A 27,072-nucleotide genomic window follows, 5' to 3' on the forward strand; every position below is an offset into this window, starting at 1 on the left:
ACACTATTAGAAAAAATTCAAGAGTGTTTGGCAAGGTAGCGATTCTAGTAGTGGTTAGCGATAGAGGTAGCGTTTAGGTAGCTTTTCTCAAACGTTGAAAATAGTAGCGTTTAGAAGTAGCGAGTAGCATTTGGAAATTATTTTTACTTTTAAAACAATATTTATATGAATTTTGATATATTTTGGTATTGCAACCGCTACAACCGTTACTTTGACAGCTAACCTCTACCCATTACTAATTGACCGCTACTCGGCACTCGCTACCTTAAAAGCTACCCGCTACTCCACCGCTAAAAGCTACCCGCTACCGCTACTTTTGCCAAACAGGACCTAAATAATAGCTACACAATCTGCTTATAATTAATTAGCATTTTGTTTTTTAAAAAAAGCATTTGAGCGGAAATTTTTTTCATAAAATAGCGCCACGTGTACAACTTTGAAAAAAGATGACATCAGCGGTTTCTACTTTAGTATTAGTTATTATAGAAGATAGATTTCGTTGTAATTCGTATGATTGTAAGTTAAATTATGAAAAACTTACGCGTTGATTACGTGATAATTGACAAGTATTTCTCTTTTTTTTTTAAAAGAAAAAAAATGAATTGATTTTTTTTTGAGGAAAAATGTTAGCAGTAATTGTATTTCAAGTAAAGTTCCGCTAAGGTAAGGAGGCCCTACGAAGAATAGAGTCAAAACAAATAAGCTCCAACTAATTATGACTGAAAGAATTGATTAGCACTGTATTTCTTAATCATTTTTTCCCTTAGAGAAAAACCAAAAAATATAGAAAAAAAAAAAAAACTTACATGAAAAAAAGGATAAATACATACTAATTGATATTGATTTTTTTTTTTTTTTTTTTTTTGACAAGAATTGATATTGATATTGATATTGATATTTTCCTAAAAAAATAGTATTGATATTGAATATTGATGTATACACTATACAGTTACAAATTACAGAGTACAAAAATATTGAATATTGGAGGCAAGAACCAATAAGAGTTACAAATCAAGTACTAAATCTTAACCGTTGATTTATTTCCTCTGTCCAACTTTTATCCCTACGATTATCTGCCGCCTCCGATGGCAGTTCTCACAATTACTCACAACCAACAAGGATAAAATCGTCCAAAAAAAACCCATTTCATTCTCCCTTATAAACCCTATTATCACCTCATCCTTCAATTTCTCTCTCCTCAATCTCCCTTTTTCGTCTAACCTTTTCCTTTGCAGACGTTCGAATGAACCCTAACCCTAGTTCTTAATTTCTACTACCGAAGGTATTATTCTTCGATTTCTCTTAATTAATCTTGTAATTTCTGTTTCTTCTGGGTTGGATCTTGTTTAATTATTGTTTGATTTGATTTTGAAAACCCTAATTTGATTTGAATTTGTTTGTGTTTTAGATTACTATGGGAGAAACCAAAGAAAATGATGCTTATGAAGAGGAGCTTCTTGATTACGACGAGGAAGAAGAGAAGGTTCCAGATCCCGCTGTCACCAAAGCTAACGGCGAAGCCGCTAAAAAGTACGATTTTTTACACTCCTGTTTTATCGATGTAGTTTTCTATTATTATTATTATTATAGTTTATGATTTATTTGTTCAATCGAAATTTGTATTTTGTTAAATTAGGGTTTTATAAAGGATAGAAATTTGACTTTAGGCTCAGATCTTATGAAATTATTTGAATTTGTTGATTAATTCTTTTTATATTGGGGCTGTATATCTTGCGCAATGTGAATTAAGTCCTTTTGATATTGATGTATGGATATAAATTGATACTGTTGAAGTTACGACGGTTTAATTATGATAGAGAAAACTTATTAGGGTGATAACGTTTTTCAATTTGGTTTTATAGTTTACTTTGGTTGAATTCTAAATTTTGTATTTATATCTATATATTTGTGGATTTATATTCAATATGGTCTGTAAATTTGTTTGTCAAATTTTAAAAATGGAGTTTAATTTGAAAAATGGAGTTGTTTTGCTGATCGAATGTTTTTTGTTCTATCATAGGGGTTACATTGGAATCTACAGTTCAGGATTCAGAGACTTCTTGCTGAAACCAGAGCTGCTGCGCGCAATTGTCGATTCTGGTTTTGAGCATCCATCCGAAGGCAAGTGCTATGTCTTTGCACTGATAGCTGCTGTTTTGTTGCGGCTCTGGTCAGAATTGGCCAATTATTGTTTTATCTTATGAATGTTGGTAGCATAGTTAATAACCTTGCCTTCATTATGCTGAGTATCTCTGGTGGAATTTTGTCCATTGTTTCCCTCTATGTTGGATGGTTGTTAATAAATGATTATGAAGTATTATTTTTTGGCCAAGTTATATAGACCCAACTATATGATTGTTACATTCTGATTTTACTTTTCTTAAGCTCATGATAGGGATAGTTCTAAATTTCTGTTATGCCTTTTCAGGTAATTAACTTATTCACTCAACTTGGAGATGTTAAAATGGTCTGGTAAACATTTCAATTACAAGGACCAGGAGGTCATATTTTACTCACTGCGGGTTCCCTCGCACCAATTTTTTGGTATTTCCTCAGTGCAACACGAATGTATTCCTCAAGCTATTTTGGGTATGGATGTCATCTGTCAAGCCAAATCTGGTATGGGGAAGACCGCTGTCTTTGTTCTCTCAACCCTACAACAGATTGATCCTGTGGCTGGACAAGTTGCTGCACTTGTTCTTTGTCACACTAGAGAATTGGCATATCAGGTATTTATTATCCTGAGCCTTTTTCAATAATTATTAAATTTAAGTTGGCAATATTCATTTGAAAGCTAGTAATTAAAGTTAGCTGACACATACTCTTTAATCTAATTGCTGTAGATATGTCACGAGTTCGAGAGGTTCAGCACATATTTACCTGGTATTAAGGTTGCTGTTTTCTATGGAGGTGTCAACATAAAAATTCACAAGGATCTGCTCAAGAATGAATGCCCTCACATTGTGGTGGGTACTCCTGGAAGGATCCTTGCATTGGCTAGAGACAAAGATCTGTCACTAAAGAATGTCAGACACTTTATTCTTGATGAGTGTGACAAGATGCTTGAGTCACTGGGTATGCTTCTTATGCATGTTCATTCTTGCATTTCCTGCTTTCCAGGTTTCATTTATGTTGTGATGTCGTATTTTTTTTTTACTAAGTGCCTGGTCTCTCTCTCTCTCTTTTTTTTTTCCCTTCCATGCAGACATGAGGAGAGATGTGCAAGAGATCTTTAAAATGACACCCCATGACAAGCAAGTGATGATGTTTTCTGCAACTCTTAGCAAGGCAATCCGACCTGTTTGCAAGAAATTTATGCAAGATGTAATGTCTCGTGGCCAGTTCTTATTGAATTTGAAGTCTTCAATTTTCCAAGCTTTCTGCAGAAGATATCTACCTAGGTTTATAGATGTTATGGTCTAAAATGCTCCCTCTCTTTGATACACTTCTCGTCTTTTGAGTAAACAAAGATACTTGGAACTTTGGGGTAGGCTAGGGTGAGCGTAGTGTAGGCTTTATTGGGAGGTTCTCTGTGACTTGGTTCGACTATTTTCCATCAGTTCAGTTTCTTTTTGTCAGGTCTTATGTTGTTCTAAGGGCTTGGGTTTCTTTGAGTTTTGACTGTTACTTGGTGGTCATGTGAGTGTATATTTTAGAGAGTAGTTGTGGTCTGGGCTTAAGGGTATTCTGTACTATTGTCATCCTTGGAGAAGAATCCTAGTTTATAGATGATGTGATCCAAGATGGGCTAGTAATTGGCTGTAAAGCAATGTTGTGCTAGCTCTGTGATATCAAGTATCTTCAAGGAGACATCTGTGGATCTGAGAGGGATCTTCAACCATCTTCATTTGATATGGATTCCTTTCGATTGGAGATGCCCCTAATATGCTTTACTGTGACATTTCTTCCTTTCAGCCGATGGAAATATATGTGGATGACGAAGCCAAATTGACCCTTCATGGTCTTGTACAGGTGTGTAAATCAAATCATGATTTTTTTTTGGATTGACTATGGATGTTTTCATCTTAACTTATTTTTTATATTTGCATTGTAGCACTACATCAAATTGTCCGAGTTGGAGAAGAATCGCAAGCTGAACGACCTGTTGGATGCTCTGGATTTCAATCAAGTTGTCATTTTTGTCAAGAGTGTCAGTAGGGCTGCTGAGTTGAACAAACTTCTTGTGGAGTGCAACTTCCCTTCGATCTGCATCCATTCTGGCATGTCCCAGGAAGAAAGGTTTTTGCTTCTTTCTTTGTTTTTAATGTCTTGAAAAGCTTATTTTGTAGTCCTCCAGTATGTTTTGCTGCTGGACAATGCTATCTATGTTCTATTAATACAGACATGTATAGAAGTCATCTGGTTAGTTGAAATACAGATCATCATCCTGCACAATTAATTGAAGTAGGGATTTTTGCTGGTTTTTGTTGTTGCATCATGTTTGTTTTTGTTAGGATTTTTTGTTTACCATTTAGTAGGGTTATCCCCAGAAAGCAAGTAAGTAAGCTGCAAATAAAATGTTAATACTTCGTATGAATCTAATGTGTTGCAACTTGCAAGTGAGTTTTAGTTTACTTTCTTTTAATATGGTTCATGCCCTTTTCAATTTTTTTAGTTTTTATACCTTTATAATTCTGTAACATATGATATTCTATATTTGGTAGAATTTTGTAGTAAAGATTATTGATAAATTTTTCTTGCGTTTAATGTCTTATTTTCAATTGGAATGTTTGTAGATTGGCTCGTTACAAGGGATTTAAGGATGGAAAACAAAGAATTCTTGTTGCTACAGATTTAGTCGGCAGAGGAATTGACATTGAAAGAGTAAACATTGTTATTAATTATGATATGCCAGATTCAGCCGACACATATCTGCATCGGGTAGGAAAATTTCTTTTCATCTTTTTTTAAACACCATCAATTTATTCTCTTTTGCCTGCTGATTACATTGTTTTGTTTATATTAATTATCTGCAGGTTGGCCGAGCTGGGAGGTTCGGAACTAAGGGACTTGCAATTACGTTTGTGGCATCTGCTTCTGACTCAGATGTATTGAATCAGGTATGGTATTCAGCTGTTTTCTTTTATTTGATTTACTGTCTTTGCATTTTTTTGTTGGCGTCTTGGATAGTTGAATGTACCAATATGTTATCTTATCTCTATAATTTTTTTCAGATTACTTAAGTAATTATTTTACTGATGAGTTGATTGGTACACAGTACTATTATTTTAGTTAATGTAATGTGATCAAAGATTGCATTTGTTTATTTTTTTTTAGTATTTACTTGTACTATTTTACTGAGGTTGTGCTGTATAAATTTTTATTGATTTATCTTTGCTTAAGTTTTTCAAACCTTTGTTTTTTCTCCCACGCTTTTAGTACTCCTTAAATATTTAATCTTGGAACTCTTTTAAAAGTCTCTTTAATTTTATTCTTTGTACCCTTTTAAAACTCTAAAATTTTATTTCTGTATTTTTTTTAATACACTTTTTGACAAAAAAATCTTATTCTTAACTGGTAACTTGTAACATTTTCTTCTCAGACGGTTCCTTATGACTATTTATGGTAATCAACCCCATATCATTTTGGAACTATGGCTTTGTTCTTGTAATGTGATGAAATGTAGCAGTCATCGCTTTTGAATGTTTTGTTGTGGTAAACTTTGTTTAAAGGTTTTAAATCCATCTTTTTTTTCTCTCTTTTAACCTTACAGGTACAAGAGAGGTTTGAAGTCGATATTAAAGAACTTCCAGAGCAGATCGACACTTCGACATACAGTACGTTCTATTGTTTGCTTATCATCGTTGCATAGAAAGCTTGTTTATGGTTGTTTGCATCTCGGGCGTTCAATTTGTGTGTGCTCTCGCGTTATATGATTGTAAATTATGTACTTGTAGGTTGATTCTGTTGAATATGTCTTTTGATGTGTTTTTATTTTTAAGATTGTGTATGTATATGATTGTCTTTTGATGTGTATGTTTTTCCCTTTTGACTTTGATTTGCGTTTGTGATGCTGCTTTCTATTCTGATAATGCATATGTTTTTATTTCTTCACTCCTTCCATGTTTGCTTAAATGTTCTGTTTCGTTTGGCATTTATATGTTACCCCTTTGGTTATTCACTTTCCAGGGGAATATCTTTTGTTCCTTAACACTTGTTTAATCATGTGGTTTCACAATATTTCTATCGACATCAAAGTACTGTAAAATCCATTCATGATGCTGTATAAAACGAGTTGTGTGCAAATGAGCTTTTCATATTTATTTGTAGTAAATTGTGTATGCTGATTTTTTTTCTTCCTATGATATGCAGTGCCATCATAATTGAACGCGCTACATCGTTTGATCACATTGTGGAACACTAGGCATGTTTGGAGAAGGCTGATGATAGAAATAGAAATCTGACCGTGGCTTTGAAGTTTGCTCTGTGAGCTGTTTAGTTCAGCAGTGTTTGTAATTCTGGCAGTCAGATTTCATTGTACTAGTTATGTTTTTGTCTTAGTGACTAAATACTTTTATTTGTAGTTTTCCTATGCTCAACTTATTAAAGGATTATTACTTTTTATTGCGATACATAGGATTTTGCTAGCAGGTTTGTTTAATGAATTCTGTGGATATGAGCAGGGATTTTTGTAGCCCTTTTTTACCCTTTTATAGGGGGGCTGATTATTTAGTTGTTTCTATTTTAGATTCAGTTATATAGCCTAATAATGAATTTTTGGCCCTTTTGAAATGTGTATGATGCTAATATGGGGATATATGAACTTTGCTGTCTATTGCTTCATTCAATGGTTCTGTGTATCCTTTGTTGGCAAGTAATAGGTTGGTTGAAGGCCTTGGCATCAACATTTGCATTTGTAGTATTGAATCACTCCCTTTGATTTTATTACTTGCTCTATGCCAATGTAAATTTTTTTATTAATTATATCTCTAATTATCAATTAAGCACTCTATATAATACTCCGTATAATAATTGAAAATAAGTAGTTTAGGGCTTGTTTGGCATCATTTTTGGTTTTCAGTTTCCTATTTTTTTGAAAACTAAAAACCAAAAACAGGAAACAAGAAAGAGGTGTTTCCACTTTTCTGTTGTCAGTTTTCAAAATTATCGTGATTTTAATTAGTCTATATAATTTTTGAATCATTATGTAGCATATATAACATACTTTTAAAAAACAAAAAACCAAAAAACAGAAAATCACATTGATGTCAAACGAACCCTTATTTATTATGACTGTTCCAATATTACCATGTTTTGTGGGAAGTTGCAGTTTCCTTGACTTTGCAATTTCCTTATTTACACTATTTAATGTTAACCAAATAACCCTTCTTGTTTAAAATTCCCATGATTTTCACTTTTCTTTATTTATTTTTGCAACCAAACATGTCCTTAAAATAATTGTGTTTTTCGTAGGTAATTCCATAACTTAAAAACTCTCATTTGAAATGCTTAGATAGCAGAGAAGGATGATTGATCAATTTTGTTTAATTTGTTCACTTTGTAAAATGATATGCACCGTAGCTTAAAAAAGTATGTTTTTGACGATTAATAACTACAAGAGTACTTGAAAAGTGTAGATTTTAATAGTTACTTGAATGATTAAGCTAAGCATTTATACAATATATATTTGTCAAGAAAAGAAAAAACAGGGTATTGGATAACTCAAGAAAATTATCAAGATTACTCAATAAACTTTGATTATACATTTATACTCTAACAATAACGCCACTATTAATCAAAAAACTTGGACAAAATTACACAGATTAGTGTAACAAAGTAATAATTGTCAGAAAAACATACATGTAGTATTTACTAACTAAATGAGTCTTAATACCCAAAACAACCTACATTTATTCACAAGCCAATTGCAAAATACTTAATCAAAGTTTACCATGAAAAAAGAACTTCGAAGAAATTTACCAACTAAATTAGTCTTAATACCCAAAACAACCTACGTTTATTCACAAGCCAATTGCAAAATACATGATCAAAGTTTGCCATGAAAAACAGAACTTCGAAGAAATTCGACAGAGGTGGTTTAAGCTCGTCATTGTCTACGCCGCCTTCTCCTCCGTGCCACTTTCTTGGACTTCTCGAACTCCGCTGCTGCCGCTGTCACTTTCTTGGCCTTGGCCTCCTCCATCTCCGCTGCTTCCGCCGCCAGTTTCTTGGCCTCCGACGGGTTCTTGCACTTCATCTCCGCCGGCAGCTTCTTGGTCTCCTCCTCCGACGGGTTCTTGCACTTCTTCTCCGCCAGCAGCTTCTTGGTCTCCTCCGCCGCCAGCAGCAGGTCCAGCACAATTCCTCCATTATTGATCAATGCCATAAGCTTACATCTCATTGAACAGTAAACAAAATCTGCCTTGATATAATAACCACATGAAGAACACTCTCCATGATAGATGGAAGAATGCAGAGACTTTGGATTAATATAGCAAACCTTGAATGCATTACCATGATCATGCCCTTGTATTCCCGAGTCGTAAATCTTCATGAAATCCCCTAGCTTCTATTTCTGTTAACGAAAAACCTCCGCAGGTAAAATAGAAATATTTTTTGTCTCCGCCATTTCTTTCGGAACTGAATCCTGAGTTCACAAAATCAACAAGGATTTGCTGCATTTTTGTATTTTGCTGTTTTTTTTTTTTTTTTTTTTTTTTTTTTTTTTTTTGTAAGAATTTTATTTTATGGAAATGTAGAAGTTGAGAGAGGAAGTATAAAAATTTCCTTGTGGAATTCAGTCATATATATATTCACTACTATTATTCTTGCACGTCTTTGTTTCGCACTCATGATTCCAAATAAACAACCAAAAAATCTTTTCTTTTTTTTTTGAATTTTATTTAAATATATCCTTCAAACGGATCACGTTATCCTTAAAAAATTAAAACTGAACACGTAGGGTTCGTTTGGCATCGCTGTGGTTTTCTTTTTTTGGTTTTTTGTTTTTTAAAAGTATATTATATATGTCACATAATGAATCAAAAATTATTTAAGCTTATTAAAACCATAATAATTTTGAAAACCAACAACAGAAAAGTGGAAACACCTTTTTCTTGTTTCTTGTTTTTAGTCCTCCCCATGAAGTGAATTCCTAATTTGTATACTTGATTTGCAAATTGTATTATCATGAATAGTATGTTATGCATGAAGTTGTTTAGGATTAGTTTCCTAATTGTTGTAGGTTTGCTTTGTTATGAAATAGGAACAAACTTTATCTTGCCGCCATATAACCCTAAATTTATTATCTTGTCCAAAAAAAAAAAAAAAAAAGAAGTCTAAATTGTTAAATATGGAAGAGAAAATAAAGAGAGATAAGGGAAGATTGTTATGTTGCATTTCATATTCCATCTAGTACGGGATATATATAATGTACATTACCTAGGGTTCCATCAATGGATAAGACCAAATACCCAACTCTAGAATATTCTAGATTGTACATGGGATAATAGTCATCCATAATTAGATATTATCATAACACTCCCCTTAGATGACTATATATTGAATAAAACAATAACTAACATTTACTACAAAACCCGTACAAAATAATACACTATAAGCGCATAATATGCTGCCTCGTTAAAAACCTTACCAGAAAAACCCAGTGGGAAAAAACCATGGTTAAGGAAAAAAGAGTGCAGCGCGCATTAACTCCCCCTCATGACTACATCACTTGAGATCTTTAAGACGACGCAATCCAATGTCGTAAGCTAACTTTTTGAATGTTGCTGTCGGAAGAGCCTTAGTAAATAAGTCTGCTAAATTCTCACTTGAGCGAATCTGCAATACATTTATATCTCCATTCTTCTGAAGATCATGAGTGAAGAAAAATTTGGGTAAGATGTGCTTTGTTCTGTCGCCTTTGATGTATCCTTCCTTAAGTTGAGCAATACAAGCAGCGTTATCCTCATATAAAGTTGTTGGTGCCTCTTTCCCAGATGATAAACCACAAACTTCTTTTATATGTTGAACTACCGACCTTAACCATACACATTCACGACTAGCCTCGTGAATTGCTAAAATCTTAGAATGATTGGAAGAAGTAGCTGCAATGGTTTGTTTCATGGAACGCCAAGAAATGGCAGTACCACCATATGTGAACACATATCCAGTTTGTGATCGACCATTATGCGGATCAGATGAATAACCTGCATCTGTAAAACCAATCAAATTTTCTTTGGACAACTTTGGAAAAAATAAACCCATATCCTTCGTACCTTGAAGGTAACGAAGTAAATGTTTAATCCCATTCCAATGCCTTCGGGTTGGACCTGAACTAAACCTTGCTAATAAATTAACTGAAAATGATATATCAGGTCGTGTATGACTTGCAAGGTAAATTAGTGCTCCAATTGCACTAAGATACGGTACTTCAGGACCAAGAATTTCTTCATCATTTTCCCGAGGTCGGAATGGATCTTTCTCTACTTCAAGTGATCTTACAACCATAGGCCTGCTCAATGGATGTGTTATATCCAAAGAAAATCTTTTAAGAACCTTTTTTTTATGTATGTTGATTAATGCACAAGGATTCCATTCTTTAGGTGCTCTATTTGTAATCCCAAGCAGAATTTTGTCTTTCCTAGATCTTTCATTTCGAACTCTTTCTTTAAATAATTGACAGTCACTGAAATTTCTTCAGGAGTTCCAATGATATTCAAATCATCAACATACACTGCAATTTTAACAAATCCTGATCCAAATTTCTTTATAAAAATACATGGGCTGATAGGATCATTCTTATTACCTTCTTTCAACAAATACTCACTTAGACGGTTATACCACATACGCACAGATTGTTTCAATCCATAAAGAGATTTGTTCAATTTAATACAGAAATGTTCTCGAGAACTAGATTTTGCTGCTTCCGACAGCTTGAATCCTTCTGGGAGCTTCATGTAAATGTCATTATCCAGTGGGCCATATAAATAAGCTGTGACTACATCCATCAAACGTAAGTCAAGTCCTTCTCTTATTGTCAGACTAATCAAAAATCTAAAAGTAGTTGCATCAACCACAGGAGAATATGTCTCCTTATAATCAATACCAGGTCTTTGTGAGAATCCTTGTGCAACTAAGCGTGCCTTATATCTTACAACTTCACCCTTTTCATTTCTCTTTCGCACAAAGACCCATTTATATCCCACTGGCTTTACACCTTCAGGTGTACGGACTACTGGTCTGAATACTTCTCTTTTTCCAAGAGATTTTATTTCTGCTTCAATTGCTTCTTTCTATTTTGGCCAATCATTTCTTTGTCTACATTATTCAATGGATTTTGGTTCATAATCCTCATTATTATCCATAACATCTAATGCTACACTGCATGCAAAAACATCATCGACGTCGATTTGATTTCGGTTCCATGTAATTCCAGACATGATATAATTTATTGAAATTTCTTCATTATCAGGTACCTGAATTTCTTCTTGTATCATGTCTAAAGTCTCTTCTGGAGATCCTTCGGAAATTGTTTCTTCAATTTGACCATCATCAATCAATGCTCCTTTTCTTTTCCGAGGATTCTTATCTTTGAAACCTATTGGTCTTCCACGTTTCTGGCATGGTTTAGACTCATTAGCAATTTTATTTTGTCCTTCCGGGAAATCTATTTTAAATGGAGCATTAAAAGCTGGAATATGTGACTTGGTCACTCTTTTTGGGTCAACAAACGAGTCTGGCAATTGATTCGCTTAACTTTGTAAATGAATTATCTTTTGAACTTCCAGTTCACATTGTTTAGTTCGAGGATCAAGATAGGATAATGATAATTCATTCCATTTAATTTCATTTTCCAGCTTTCTCTTTTCTCCCCCTAATGTTGGGAAAAGTGACTCGTTAAAATGACAATCTGCAAAACGAGCCGTAAATAAATCCCCTATTGTAGGCTCAAGATATTTAATTATTGACGGGGATTCAAACCCAACATATATCCCCAACCTCCTTTGAGGACCCATCTTAGTGCGTTGTGGTGGAGCTATTGGAACATAAACCGTACATCCAAAAATTCTTAGATGGGAAATATTTGGTTCATGACCATAAACCAATTGTAATGGGGAGAACTTGTGATAACTTGTTGGCCTAATGCGAATTAGTGCTGTTGCATGTAATATAGCATGTCCCCATTCAAAAATTGGGAGATTAGATTTCATAAGCAATGGTCTAGCAATTAACTGAATATGTTTTATTAATGACTCTGCTAGACCGTTTTGTGTATGAACATGTGCTACAGGATGTTCAACATTTATCCCAATGGACATGCAATAATCATTAAAAGCTTGAGATGTAAATTCACCATCATTGTCAAGCCGAATAGTCTTAATGGGAGTATCTGGAAAATGTGCCCGTAACTTAATCAATTGGGCAAGTAATCTCGCAAACGCCAGGTTACGAGTTGATAACAAAGACACATGTGACCATCTAGTTGATGCATCAATTAAAACCATAAAATATCTAAATGGTCCACATGGGGGATGTATGGGCCCACAAATATCTCCTTGTATACGTTCCAGAAAACTAATTGATTCAAAATTAATTTTTGCTAGTGATGGGCGAATAATCAACTTGCCTTCCGAGCAAGCAGCACATGAAAAATTATTATGAAGAACCTGCTGGCTCTTCAAAGAATGTCCACATGAATTCGTAATTATTTTTTCGCATCATTATTGAACCGGGATGGCCTAACCGGTCACGCCAAACAACAAAATCATCAGTAAACTTCTGGTTTACCATAGCATGAGCTTCAATAGCATTGATTTTTGTGTAGTACAAACCACTAGAGAATGTAGGTAGTTTCTCCAAAACATGTTTTGAGCCTTGAGTTATATTTGTGATTTGAAGGAATTCGTTATTTTCTTCATTGATTGTCTCAATATGATAACCATTGTTGCGAATATCCTTAAAACTTAATAAATTTCTTTGAGACAATGGGGAGTATAAAGCATCAATTATTTTAATTTCAGTTCCCCAAGGCAACTTTATAGTGGCTCTTCCGGAGCCCTCAATGATATTTGTACTACCCGATATGGTACTCACATTAGTTCTTTTCATCATCAAATGAGAGAAATATTTTTTATTTTTAAGTATTGTATGAGTAGTTGCACTGTCAGCAAGACATAATTCTTCACCATTCATAGCAAATCGAACTTGAGTTATATCCATGTTCTTCATGAAATAAAATACATGTCAAAATATTAATTATAAAAATAAAGATGATAAAATACATAAATCAATAAAAACACTCAAATAGTTCTTAAATTTATAAAGCAAAAATCCTTATTGCAACGAAAGAAATAAACTTAAATAAATCACTAGAATAAGCAAGCATAAGTCTAATACTTAAAACTGACATAAAACAATATAATTTTAATTATTCCCTTCTGGGGCAGTGAAGAAATCGGCAACTTCTAAATGAGTTGTACTGCCAAAATCAAAATTATTCCCTTCCGGGGAAGTAAGGAAATCACCAACATCAAATTGATTGGCATTGCCAAAATCAAAATCACCTTCACCATCTTCAAGAATAAGGTTTGCCTCAACTTTCTTTCCTTTCTTCAATGATTCTTGGTAAAGTTCAATAAGATGCTTTGGAGTTCTACAAACCCGAGAACAATGACCTTTTCCTCCACAACGGTAACATATATTGTTATCACTTTTCTCTTTTTCATCCCTTCATTCCCACTTCTGGTGGGAATGTGAGTTTGTGAAATGACCTCCACGACCTCTACCATATCCACGTCCACGACCCCGGCCGCGCCATTGGCCACGACCACGACCTTTACCTCGACCATTACTGCTGGAATGGTCTCTGTTTTTAGTTTCTTTCCCGTTATGGGTTGTCACATTCGCTTCAGGGAATGAAGTAGAGCCAGTAGGACGTGATTCATGATTTTTCATTAACAGCTCGTTATTTTGCTCAGCCACAAGAAGACAAGATATTAATTCAGAATATTTTTTAAAACCTTTTTCTCTATATTGTGTCTGCAGGACAATATTATTAGCATGGAAAGTAGAGTATGTCTTTTCAAGCATTTCTGCATCAGTAATATTTTCTCCACATAATTTCAATTGAGAAGTTATTTTAAACATAGCTGAGTTATATTCACTAACAGATTTAAAATCTTGCAATCTCAAATTCAACCATTCATAACGAGCTCTAGGGAGTATCACTGTTTTTTGGTGGTCATACCTTTCCTTTAGATTACTCCAAAGGATTTGTGGGTCTTTTACAGTTAAATATTCATTTTTGAGCCCTTCATGGAGGTGATGGCGAAGAAAAATCATGGCTTTAGCCTTATCTTGAGGTGTTGCCTTATTAATCTCTTTTATTGTTTCACCAAGCCCCATCTAGGTGTATTTCAGCATCTAACACCCATGATAAATAATTCTTTCCGGTAATATCAAGGGCCACAAATTCGAGCTTGGCAAGGTTCGACATTTTTCACTATACAAAATAATATTAAAAGATAAGTATATATAAATAGTATCCAAAATATGTACTAAACGTTATAATCATGCATAAATAAACCTGATACAAGTCATGCATAAATAAGAACGAAATAGAAGGGGAGAATGTTAGCATGGAGAAAAATAAAAATGAAACCTTAAATTATATATCATGTTCTGTATTCGTTATATATGTTGATATTCCAATCAAAAGTAGATAAATGTTAAATTATAATTGTTATGGGCTGCGATCATACTTACATGATAATAATAACATGGGATTCTAGATAAATGTTTGGTAATCCTACTCAGTTGACTAACAATGGTGCCGATAACGTGTTAAATATGGAAGAGAAAATAAAGAGAGATAAGGGAAGATTGTTACGTTGTATTTCATATTCCATCTAGTACGGGATATATATAATGTACATTACCTAGGGTTCCATCAATGGATAAGACCAAATACCCAACTCTAGAATATTCTAGATTGTACATGGGATAATAGTCATCCATAATTAGATATTATCATAACATAAATTTATCCATAATTAGATATTATAAATTCAAGATATGGCAGTATGCATATTCTACGGCCAAAAATAATTGGACTAGGACAATGCCATGGTTGATGGTATTCAGATACAAAATGGAGCTTTACGACGATCCTACTTGGGAGTATCAGACGATTAATTTTAAGGTATACAAGTTCAACTTTGAGACCAAAATTTGGGTGCAAGTCAATGACTTGGGTGATGTTGCAATGATCCTAGGGAGTAATACTTCGATGTCGATTCGTGCATCGCGTATTCATAACTGCAGAAGGAACTGTATTTATTTCAGCAATGATGAGTGGCTATTTCGGAATGGAATCCCTTATACCTTTGGAGGAACTGTATTCATACTTGCTTATTGCTGAAATTTATTGACATGTTATTCATACTTGTGTTAAAAAAAATATATTTTAAATTTAAGTAAGATCAAATTGTAACAAGATTTAATTCTCTCTTACAACCTAAAGCTCTTTAATTTATAGAGGCAAAATTAACTTTGAAATATTGTAAAAACAAAAGATTAACTAATCTCATAACGAAATCTATGAAAATAAAAGATAATTAACAATTAAATATTATTTATAATGACCATTGAAAAGATAAAATTTAAATAGCACTTCAATGGATCTTCCAGATATGCATCACTTTATTAATGGTGGGAACAACATTCATGTTGGCAGTCTAAGCTTTACCAATATAATTAGTGTAACATTTTCAATAAGGGTCCACGATTATCAGGTGAACGCATGTAATACACCTCTATTTTTTAATTTAATTTTTTTTATTTTAATTTTTTTATTATTTTTTTCGAGCTTAGTTAACATGTGTTGACTTTTACATTGTTTATATACAATGTTTTGATTGTCTTGAACTTGTGTACATGTTTTCATCCAATTCTTTCGTCAAAATTCATCATATTATTCATCAAACATGATATTTCTCAAATACTACAAATCATGAGATCTCGATTTCCCAATGAAGCAAAGTAATCATTTTCCAATTAAGAACAGAGAAAGACTATTGATGGATTTCGTTTAACTTGTTCACTTTGTATAATGATATGCACGGACTATGAATCAATTGAATCATATGGCAGTTTAGCAATATCAAATTTTGCTTCACGCAAAGCATTCAAATTACAATATAAATAAATATATATATATATATATATATATATATATATATATATATATATATATATATATATATACTGAATGCAATTTAATATAAACTATAATAATATATATAACCTATAGATTTGCTCAAGAAATTTATCAAGATTACTGAATAAACTTTCATTATACAAGTACATCTATACTCTAACACTAATGTGACTATTTTATAGAAATGGTAGTTAATCGAACAACTTAAACAAAATTACCCAGATTTTCTTCCAATAAGAAATGATTGCGCTACTACAAAAGAATCTCTGATTTACATTTGAATCAAGAAACTAATAATTGTGAATTCAGAAAAACCAACTAAATCAATCTTAATACTTTTCTTAAAAAAAAAAAAAAAAAAAAAAAAAAATCAGTCTTAATACTGAAACAACCTTTTTTTATTCATAAATCTAATAAAAGAAGGTATTAAAATAACACTCCTAAACTAGTACTGTAACAAAGATGAAATGATCAAATTCTACCTTCAATCGTCATACTAAATTAACACGTCACACTAACTAACTCAACAACAATACTAACTGACTCAACTGCCTAACTAACTAACTGAACTAGTCAACAGCAATACTTAACTGTAGATGTTTGTACCCAGAAAAACAGAACTTGTCAAGAAAAAAGATCTCGTTCATGCTCCTCCAAATCAAACTTTTATCTAGCTTTGTTTCGAAAATGTAGTGACTTCTTATTACTTGTTTGAGTCTCTATTCCGTCTTAATATATATGATACTTGTTGCCGAAACATAAAACAGAGTATTCAAATGATCAAATGACCAAACCCAATTGATGAATTACCCAAATTACTCAATAACTTTTGGGCAAAATCATAAACGTAAATTATAATTCAACACTAACATTATTACGTACAATAAAATGCTTAATGAATCGATTTAGAAAAATACACAGAGTACGCAAGAAAATTGGAAGAAATTGATTGATGCAGTACTGCAGTAACAATAAAGCCATAATTGAAACATAACGAAATCTAAAATCTAAATTATTTCATTAATTGTGAATCCAACATTTAACTACTACATGAGTCTTAATATATACTGAAATTTAACACTCCTAAACTTGTAACAAAGATGATCAAATATACTAATTGGACTGTAACTGTCACACTAATCAACTAACTCAATTGTAAAAATCAAATGTCATACTTACTATAAAATTCAACTGTCATACTAACTAACTGCCTCAACAAAGGATAGAGCTAGTTCAAGCTTGTCGCTTCTCGACCATCATTTTCTTGTCCTTCTTTATCATCGAATGTTCAGAACCTCCATCAAGTTGTATCTCCTTCCTCTTGTCCTTCGCCCCCGAGTCCACGACTTTCTTAGCCTTTGATTCTCCATCATTCTTCTTGGCCTTGTTCATCACTGACTGATCAGAACTGAGCTCTATCTCCTTCCTCTTGTTCTTTGCCCTCGAGTCCACGACTTTCTTGCTCTTCTCCTCCCCCTCCTCCGCTGCCAAATTCTTGGCCTTCAATTCTCCAGCATTCTTCTTGGCCTTTTTCATCACTGATTGATCAGAACCTCCACCGAGTAGTATCTCCTTCCTCTTGTTCATCGCCCCCAAGTCCACGACTTTCTTGCTTTTCGATTCTCCAACAATCTTCTTGGCCTTGTTCACAACTGATTGACCAGAACCTCCACCGATTTGTATCTCCTTCCTCTTGTTCATTGCTCCCGAGTGCACGGCTATCTTGCCCTTCGATTCTACAACAATCTTCTTGGCCTTGTTCATCACTGATTGACCAGAACCTCCACCGAGTTGTATCGCCTTCTTCTTCATCGCCCCCGAGTCCACGACTATCTTGGCCTTTTCCATCACTGATAGTCCAGAACTTTCACCAAGCTCTATCTCCTTCCTCTTGTTTTTCGCCTCCAGTCCACGACTTCCCTTCTTCATACATTCCAGTTTGCAAGACATTGAACAGTACAATACATTCTTTTCGATGTGAATCTTACACTTACAGTTCAAACACTCATCATACATTACTGACGTTTTCGATGAATGTAACACACGTCATATTTGTTACTATAGTGATGAACCTGGATTCCCGAGTCGTCGAAAACCAGTAACTTCTTCATCTCTGCGGTTTTGTAGCTAAAACCACCCCACTTTTTAATTTCATGTACTTGAATTACTTTATGTCCCTCTTCAATATGTTCATTAGCCAAGTTTTTGGTCAACCTATTTCCTCCACAAGTAAAGCAGAATTGCCTTTTTTTATCGCTAGACTTTCCCTCAAAAGTGAATTTTGCTTTTGTGAAGGCAACCACATTATTCATTTTTTGGTTTTCTTGGAAATTGTTGTATGAACTTGAAGAAGAAAAGAAGGTTTGAAAGAAAACAGAGGAAATGATTGTATGTGTAAAATGTTACAAGTGATAGGAACTGTAGAAAGTATATATATAGGTGTATAATACGAAGTAAGAAATAATAATGTAATAGTATCTCATAGATTGAACTTTCAATTTATGGTTAGTTATAGAAATGAAGCGGGAAATTGTTTATTTGGAAATAACATGTGATCGCTTAAACAGTGTAACATAAATTCCCCTGACAAAATATGTTTACAAATGCTGAAAAATTGTTTTTTTTTTTTTTTTTTCTTTTTGCCACTTTGTTTAGACATTGATAGTAATTTTTTTACAATCCAAGTGTGATAAAAAGTTACTATTTTGCTACTTTTACAATCTAATTAGTCTGATATTTTGCCACTTTTACACTCTAATTAGTGAAATTTTACACTTGAAAATCGTAAAAAGTTGAGAAATCATGAAAATATAAACACTTATTTACATGTTTTTTTATCATAAATTCCTAATTTTATTCAATTTCCAAGAGTATATTTAATGTTTATACATAGCCCTAAGGGTTATATATAAGCATTAAAAATACTCTAGAAAATTGTTTTAATTTCGGAAATCATGACAAAAACACACTAATTACACTGATTTGTGCGTATTTTTGTCATGAATTCCTAATTTTATACAATTTTCAAGGGTATATTTAATTGTTATATGTAGCCCTAAGGGCTATATATAACATTACCCATAAAATAAGGTATTAAAATAACACTCCTAAACTAGTACTTTAACAAAGATGAAATGATCAAATTCTACATTTAATCGTCATGTATGAAAATATGAAATGATCAACAATTTTTTAAAAAAAATAGAAATGATGTACTAATATTTCCAACCAAATGATAAGTATCCCATATTTTGATGCCAATATGCCATTAGCATTTTCAATAATGGCTTCTTCCTTCAACCCATCATTTGCGCATCATTTTACAAATTATTTTTTAGGGTTTGTTTGATTGTTTGGGTTATTTTTTTAGTACAATAAAATTTTCGCATAATAGCGAAATGAATCAAAATTCCGTCTATTTTCTCAAGGCCTTTTGCTTTCACACTATATTGAATCATGAAACCATATTATTGAGGTCCTTTTGTAAGTTGAGATCATCTTATCCCTTGCTAATCAATCCTGTAAAAGAACATATTTCTCTTTATATAAGGAGAGCGTATTCGAATTAAGCCAACAACATGTGAATTGTTTGACATTTGAATTGACAAACTTTATTGCACCACATTTATTCAAATCTCAAATAAACTGAAAAGTCTATCATACACTCGGATATACATATACTTTTTGAACGACATATACGAATTAAATAGTAAATCCACACTCTCTTAGCCCGAAAGAGAGAATTATATACTACTTCCTCCATCTCTTACTACGAAGTATATACTTAAAAAAAGCCGCCTAAATAAACAAGTGTACTAATTTGGGAAATGAACAAAGGCAGGCATCAAAAACCAGGCACCATTCGCATCATCATTCATCACCTTCCTTGTACTCTGATCCTCTCTATACTTTCTCTCTCCTCTTTCTCTTTCTAAATCAGAAGAATCACCACCCAATATTACATTGCCTTTCTTCGCCCTAAAACCAAAGCAAATCCAATCTTCGCAATCTCATAATACTCTATTTTTTATCCTCCTTATTGCGTGTTTCTCTCATCTACGAATCCTCCTTAATCCGCCATTAAAGCTCTGCTTCAAAGAACAAAGAGAGAGAACGAGGTAGAGGAAGGAGAGAGAAACCTTTTTTGGTGATTGTTGTTGTCTATTTCATTTTTGATTATGCGAAGATTAAGCTTCAAGGTGGTTAACAGAGAGGATGAATTGTTCGGCAAACGCGAAGGTAGAAAAGGTGGATTGCAGTTGTCTAGGGTTCCGTTTGAGGCGCCTCCGTCGTCGTCGAAAGGTCGCCGGAGTTTTTGTCGGAATTCATCGTCGGTTTCAACGGCGTTGTCGATTGTGAGTTCCAGGAAGAGTTTTTCGTATGATAAGCTTTCTCAGGTTCCTATTCATCTCACCATTTTCAAATTGGATGGCTCCTCTTTCGGTATATTTCTCCTTCTCACATTTTCATCTCATATTGTTGTTTTCTAGGTTGTAATTGTAATTCATTTTCAATTGGAATAATGCAAATGAAATATGATAATGTGGATGTTCTAATTGTTTCTGAGAATGGCGATTATTGAATTTTCAGCTAGTGCTAGGTTTAATTGTTACAGAGTGATGTTAATCTTGATGATTTCTTGGTAGTTTTCGTGTTGCCTCGCCGTCAATTGTGATGCAGTAGGACTTTTAATCGAAATTGAGACACTAACAAAAGGAATTATATGTGATTTTGTTATTAGATTATTGAATTTCTGCATGGGGTCCTATTTTTGTTTGATTTGGTGAATTTTAAGGCATTTTGTGTTATGCTTGGAATTTATTGTCATGGAGAGTGGAGGACATTTGAAGGAACTTGTGATTTGTGAACAATGAATTACGTTTGGAAGACTGGTTATAGTTTGATTTTGATGTGGATAGTTGAATACAGATCTTCTTAAGGAATAATGTGTTATGTTCAAAGTATTGTAGGCTTGGCCTATAGTGTATTGTGTTTGATTAGATTATGAGGTTGTTATTGAACGGTTTTGTAGGAATTGAGGTCATAAAGTTGGCTACGATATCTGATCTCAAGCAGGCAGTGGAGAGCTATTTCAGTAATTTGCCTACTGCTGAAACTGGCAAGATTTCGTGGTATGGAATTTTATTTACAAATACAGCTTTATATTCATGATATTTTTTTCCCAACTAGCTCTGATTAACCAATTATGTTTTACCTATTTCTGTTGATAGGCGACATGTATGGACACAGTTTTGCTTGTCTTATCGTGGTCAGAAGCTACTAATTGACAGTGAGTATCTCAGGAATTTTGGTGTCAGGGATGGTGATGAGGTATGTTTGCTTACATACTCTTTAAAACTTTCAGTGCTCTGACATTTTTGTTGCAAGCAGCATGGGAAATTATGCCATTTTGATGTTGTAAATGAAACTGAATCACATAGAGACTTGATCCTTTCTAAAACTTTACCTTGGTTGTTTTCAATGTATACACTTTATCCATTGTTGTCTACAGCAAAGCAAAAATCTACTTTCATATTAGTTACAGTAGGTTTTCTCAAGTGAAAGTGAGAAGTCTTAAATTTTTAGCATGTTTTGTGCTGCCAGTTAATGCTAGCTAATTTGGATTTCAATTCGAGTCTACTTAGTGTAATGTATAGCAGGGAGGTAGCACCTGTGAGCCATTTAATTTGTGGTAGTTGATTGCTTATAGACCAGCTTTTAGCTCGGATGTGATGATAAGGATGCTCTCTAATTACTTATTATCTTTGTCGATGCAAGATATTCTATTCCAAATAACTTTTAGAGCATGTCACTAGTTTTTCTTTTAGTGAGTATAAGTTCTCAATATAAGCTTGGATTGCACTGCATTCTTGCCTCATTGGTCCTAATTAGCATAGGTGAGGACTACTATCTAAACCTCTTTGTTGGTTATACATTCCATGATGAGCTGTTGTTGAAGATGTTTTGTTGCTTCTATATCTGGACAAACAATCTCTTGTAAATTGATATAGGTCATCTTTCGTCTATCTATATGTTGGTTTATAAATTTTGTTCTTTTATTTCATTTTTTAAGAGAATTGGAAATGGATCTATTGTAATTTGTTTAACTGACATAAACTCCTGAGGCTCATATGGGCTTCTCTTAAGTTTCTCTCTACATGCAGTTGTTTCTGAAACTGTACCGTGTTGGTCTTCTTGGCTGTTAAATTTTTCTTATTAGTCCTTCGTAGAAGCTTTAATAGTATTGATACTAATGCTTCAGCAATATAGAGTTAAGTGCTTTATGTTGTCTTGGAGGTTGTTTGATGTTTGTAACCTATCTTGATAAGTTATTTACTAGTATTCTGTAAATTTAGTTGTTGCTATATGTGTCTTCCTGACGCCTGAGTGGATTACCCTGTGAGGTCTTCCTCCTTCTTTGTGCTGACTCGACCTTACTTGATGTTTGCAGCTTCGTTTTGTTCGGCATGTGTCCATTGCTTACAACCTCATAAAGAAGAGATCAAGAAAACGAATAGAAGCTTCCAAGCCTTGCACAACGTAAGACTTCATCTATTGCTCTTTCCATATTTTTTGCTTTATCCCATGGCTGCAATTTAATGTTACACCTATATGGAGTTAAGTGGTCTTAAAGGTGGCAGATGCATACTTTAGGATGTTTAGGTAGTGGTTCTATTACCTAGGCGGTCATTTCTAAGGCATTGGGTTGTTTGTCTTGCTGGTGTTTCTGTATAACGCTGCCTCTAGCGACAGATTTCTGAAGCATGCTGCTCTTTAGATCCAGTCAACTTAAAGAAAAGATCATGAAATACTTTGCTCCTTTTTTATTACACGGTTGTTGGTCAACACAGGATGAAGAATAAACAATTTTATGACGGTTTTTATACTTGCTGAAAAGCAATCACTCCCTTAAAGTACACAGATACATCGATTTTTTTTTTTTTTAAAGAATCTACAGCATATTTTGTCTCTGAAGACTATGTATGAAACTCTTAGTGCTTCTTGATTATTAGACCATCCGATGGTAATAGAGCTGGCTTTGTGGCAAGCAATTTATCGTCACTTCTCCTTAATTCTAAGGTTCTCTTTGTTGCACTCTAGATCAAGGAAACTGAATGATTAGGGTATTCTGTAATGCAGAACAGAGAACAAAGAAGAGGAAACATCAAAAGTAGAGGAGGCCTTTGATGATCAGGAGAACCTAAGCTGTCAAGTTGAGGATAACTCTAGTCACAGTGAATCTATGCTCTCCCATCTATTCAGAGGGTGGTTTTTGTATTCAAGAGTTTCCAACAATGATCAGCTGAAGTTCGAAAGGCAAGCCAATCAATCAAGGTGGACAGGTACTGGTGGCATAAGAGGTTGGTTTCATTTTTCTGATAAGAGACACCCCCGCTATTCTTCCAGAGTTTCACAGGTAGAAATTTGAGTTGCACTACTTGCACAGAAATATCTCTGCTGAATGGCTTCTCTTGGACATAGTTATGTATAAACATATTACCACAAAAAAAGTTGTATACACATTTATACCGCGGGAGTAATTCAAGTGCTTGGTAGAGCATAAGACCCAGTTTTAGGATCAAATCCTCATACCCAAATATACATTTGTAGCATCTGACACATTGTCACGTACAAACAATTATCAATGAAAATTTTAAACTCTACTTTATAGGCTTCAATCTGCATTTTCTGCCATTTGTTTGCAATCATTTTATATGACTGAGTATGTTTGAGATGGTACTTCATTTTCGGATGTACTGCTTGCTCTTCTCAGAGGAAGAACAGTTAAGAAGCATTTCAAGTACAGTTTGTCAAGTAGGGAATCATTTACAATAGAGAAAAGTGTTCGACAGTATCCACTTTGTTACTTGAAAATCTCATGCAACTACAAATCTAAAAGTATAATCTCTTGTTACAAGAATGAACAAAGCTACGAAGTACTCCATATTATTTATATCCTCTTTGAAAAAGGTGATTTTCAATGTTGGAGTAAAATTACTGTTTTTGGTGGTTAAACAAACTAGATAAGATACAAAAAATGATGAAGAACAAACACTTAGGGAGTTAGGGCCTGTTCTCATACGTTTATTTTCATTTCAGTTTAAGTTAGCTCAATTCAGTTCAGCTCCTAATTTCCTTCTCTTATAAAATATTTATTTCATTTCAATTCAGTTCAATTTAGCTGAATTTAGTTAGTGAGAAGATTGAGAACAGGCCCTTAATCTTGTTGATTTTCCGACATTCCATCAATTTTTTTTTCTTTTTATTTTTTAATTTTTTATGTTACAGCTCTTTTTTACAAAACTGCCAAAAGAGATTTTTAAAGGTAATTTTATTATAAAAAAAAAACAATAAATAAGTACCACAATATATGATCCCAAATTGTGTGGCATACATTGAGATAACCTTTTCCACAATTTCTCCCTCCCAAAATCCCCAAAACCACCCCTTATTCTTCTTCCCCAATCAAAAATCCCCACAAATTTTCAAAAATTAAAAAAAAAAAAATCTACACTCTCAGTTTCAGAGAACAACCATAACCAGCAGCAATGGCCAACATGCTCATGGCCTCTTCCTCCAAAACCCTCCCAACCACCACCCCACCAACATCCACCCCTAAACCCAAACTCCCTCTCCTGAAAACCCCCCTTCTCAAACTCCCTCAAAAACAACTCAATTTCTCTCTCCTGAAATCCGCCGCCATTTCCGCCGCCTCACTTTCTCTCTCCTACCTCCTCCCCCACCCCTCTCTCGCCGAAGAAATCGAGAAAGCCTCCCTCTTCGATTTCAACCTCACTCTCCCCATTATCATGGCCGAATTCCTCTTCCTCATGTTCGCTCTCGACAAGATCTACTACACCCCTCTTGGCGACTTCATGGACAAACGTGATGCCTCCATTAAAGAGCAGCTTGCCGATGTTAAGGACACTTCTTCTGAGGTTAAGCAGCTTGAGGAACAAGCTAACGCTGTCATGCGCGCTGCACGTGCTGAGATTTCTGCTGCCTTGAATAAGATGAAGAAGGAGACTCAGCTTGAAGTTGAGGCTAAATTGGCTGAAGGAAGGAAGAAGATTGAGGTTGAACTTCAGGAAGCTTTGGCTAGTTTGGAGAAGCAGAAGGAGGATACTATTAAGTCTCTTGATTCTCAGATTGCTAATCTTAGTGATGAGATTGTTAAGAAGGTTCTTCCTGTTAATTGATTTTTCTTTGTTTTCTTGTTTCTAGAATTTCTGCCTTTTCTATAACAATGGATATATTGTCATATCAATATGATTATATTTATAAAATGATACTTGTATGATTAATTTGTTTCGAATTAATAATCACGTTGATGGTGTAATTTAAATCACCGACTAATTTTAGGTGACGGAGGGAGTAGCACATATTTTAGTGTCTAATACTAATACAGTAATACTATATGAGAGACTAATAGACTCAAAAGCATACTTGAATAATGTAACTATGATGAACTCATCTACTGTAGGTAGTTGTGCACTTTGGATTTTCTATTCCAATGTGTAATGACAGGGAAACTCGAATTGTGCATCGCGATTGTGTGATCATTATACTACCTCTGTTTTATATTATTTGCAATGATATAGACATTTTTCCTCTCTACTTAATGTCAAATCGTTGCAAATAATATGAAATGGAGGAAGTACTTGAATCGAGTTATTTTATTACTTGTTTTTAGAAAGTATAGAGAATTAAGCAGAATTGTGTTTGCAATTTTCTGTGTGTTTATTGCTGATGATAGTACAAATATTTATACACAGAAGTATCCTGTAAATTAGGCAACTACTACCAAGGTTACAACAACTACTACCAAAAATACAGCCTAAATATTTGCAGAATAAATTGGTCAATATTTAGTCCCTTTAATTAAGGAACTAATTATGGTTATTTCTACACTCCCCCTCAAGTTGGGCATTTGGTGCTCCAATGCCTAACTTGCGTAATGTCTCATCGAATGCTTCACTGTTGACAGCTTTTGTCAGGATATCAGCTGATCTCTTGATCTCACAAATGGAAGTTTAATTATCTTATCTTCCAGTTTGTCTTTTATGAAGTGTCTGTCTATCTCAACATGCTTCGTTCTGTCGTGTTGAACTGGATTTTCTGAGATACTTATTGCTGCTTTGTTATCACAAAAGAGTTTGCATGCTGTTTTTTGTGGAAAACCAATTTCACTCATAAGTTTCCGGATCCATAAGATTTCAGTTATCCCTTTTGCAATACCTCTGAATTCTGCCTCTGCACTTGACAAAGCCACTACTTTCTGCTTCTTACTTCTCCAGGTGACCAAATTACCTCCTACTAGGGTGAAGTATCCAGAGGTGGATTTTCTACCATCACGATCTCCTGCCCAATCTGCGTCCGTGTACGCAATTAGATCTAGGTGATCATTCTTGTCAAAGTAAATCCCAGTACTACTTGTACCCTTTAGGTACCTCAAAATCCTCATTACTGCTGTCATGTGTTGTACTTGTGGAAGATGCATGAATCTGCTCACTACCCCTACTGCATAGGCTATGTCTGGTCTTGTGTGAGCTAAGTAAATAAGTTTCCCCACAATCTTTTGATACTCCTCCTTATTAGTCAATTTTGCACCTTCAAGAATTTGAAGGCCATGATTTGCCACAATCGGTGTTTCAACTGGTTTGCAACCAAGCATTCCTGTTTCTGCCAGAAGGTCAAGAATATATTTCCTCTGGTGAATGAAGATCCCTTGCTTTGATCTCAAGACCTCTATGCCAAGAAAGTATTTGAGATTGCCCAAATCTTTCATCTCAAATTCCTGAAATAATTTTCCCTTTAAGTCTGCGATCTCCTCCTCATCATTTCCTGTAATAATCATGTCATCTACATAGATGATTAAACAGGTGATTTTCTCTTTTTCTTTCTTCAGGAAT

At 34.1% G+C, this 27,072-nt stretch overlaps 4 protein-coding genes across 5 annotated transcripts; 3 read left to right on the forward strand and 1 right to left on the reverse strand.

Moving 5' to 3' along the window:
* Positions 1-1,160: 1,160 nt before the first annotated feature.
* On the forward strand, positions 1,161-6,732 carry LOC110733600 (DEAD-box ATP-dependent RNA helicase 56). Of its 2 annotated transcripts, XM_021913665.1 has the most exons (12): positions 1,161-1,282; positions 1,409-1,530; positions 2,021-2,121; positions 2,557-2,729; positions 2,844-3,075; positions 3,206-3,324; positions 3,916-3,972; positions 4,055-4,239; positions 4,737-4,881; positions 4,977-5,060; positions 5,714-5,777; positions 6,313-6,732. In XM_021913665.1, the coding sequence occupies exons 2-12, from the start codon at positions 1,415-1,417 to the stop codon at positions 6,321-6,323; spliced, it is 1,287 nt and encodes a 428-aa protein (XP_021769357.1). In that variant the 5' UTR covers positions 1,161-1,282; positions 1,409-1,414; the 3' UTR covers positions 6,324-6,732. The 2 variants fall into 2 exon arrangements, with proteins under 2 accessions (XP_021769357.1, XP_021769358.1); XM_021913666.1 differs by lacking the exon at positions 1,161-1,282 and having other exon boundaries at positions 2,429-2,729.
* Positions 6,733-13,365: 6,633 nt separating this feature from the next.
* Positions 13,366-14,346, reverse strand: LOC110733724. The gene is made up of 2 exons (XM_021913810.1): positions 13,713-14,346; positions 13,366-13,616 (listed from the first exon to the last, which is right to left on the reverse strand). Exons 1-2 carry the CDS (start codon positions 14,344-14,346, stop codon positions 13,366-13,368), a joined length of 885 nt encoding a protein of 294 aa, XP_021769502.1.
* Positions 14,347-19,907: 5,561 nt separating this feature from the next.
* LOC110733602 lies at positions 19,908-23,823 on the forward strand. Its single transcript, XM_021913667.1, has 5 exons — positions 19,908-20,602; positions 21,192-21,291; positions 21,391-21,490; positions 22,611-22,699; positions 23,300-23,823. The coding sequence occupies exons 1-5, from the start codon at positions 20,338-20,340 to the stop codon at positions 23,586-23,588; spliced, it is 843 nt and encodes a 280-aa protein (XP_021769359.1). The 5' UTR covers positions 19,908-20,337; the 3' UTR covers positions 23,589-23,823.
* Positions 23,824-24,589: 766 nt separating this feature from the next.
* On the forward strand, positions 24,590-25,475 carry LOC110733603 (ATP synthase subunit b', chloroplastic). The gene has a single exon (XM_021913668.1). The coding sequence runs from the start codon at positions 24,709-24,711 to the stop codon at positions 25,357-25,359; it is 651 nt and encodes a 216-aa protein (XP_021769360.1). The 5' UTR covers positions 24,590-24,708; the 3' UTR covers positions 25,360-25,475.
* The last annotated feature ends 1,597 nt before the right edge of the window (positions 25,476-27,072 follow it).

Source organism: Chenopodium quinoa, unplaced genomic scaffold, assembly GCF_001683475.1.
Source record: "Chenopodium quinoa cultivar QQ74 unplaced genomic scaffold, ASM168347v1, whole genome shotgun sequence".
In the NCBI taxonomy this organism is placed as follows: domain Eukaryota; kingdom Viridiplantae; phylum Streptophyta; class Magnoliopsida; order Caryophyllales; family Amaranthaceae; genus Chenopodium; species Chenopodium quinoa.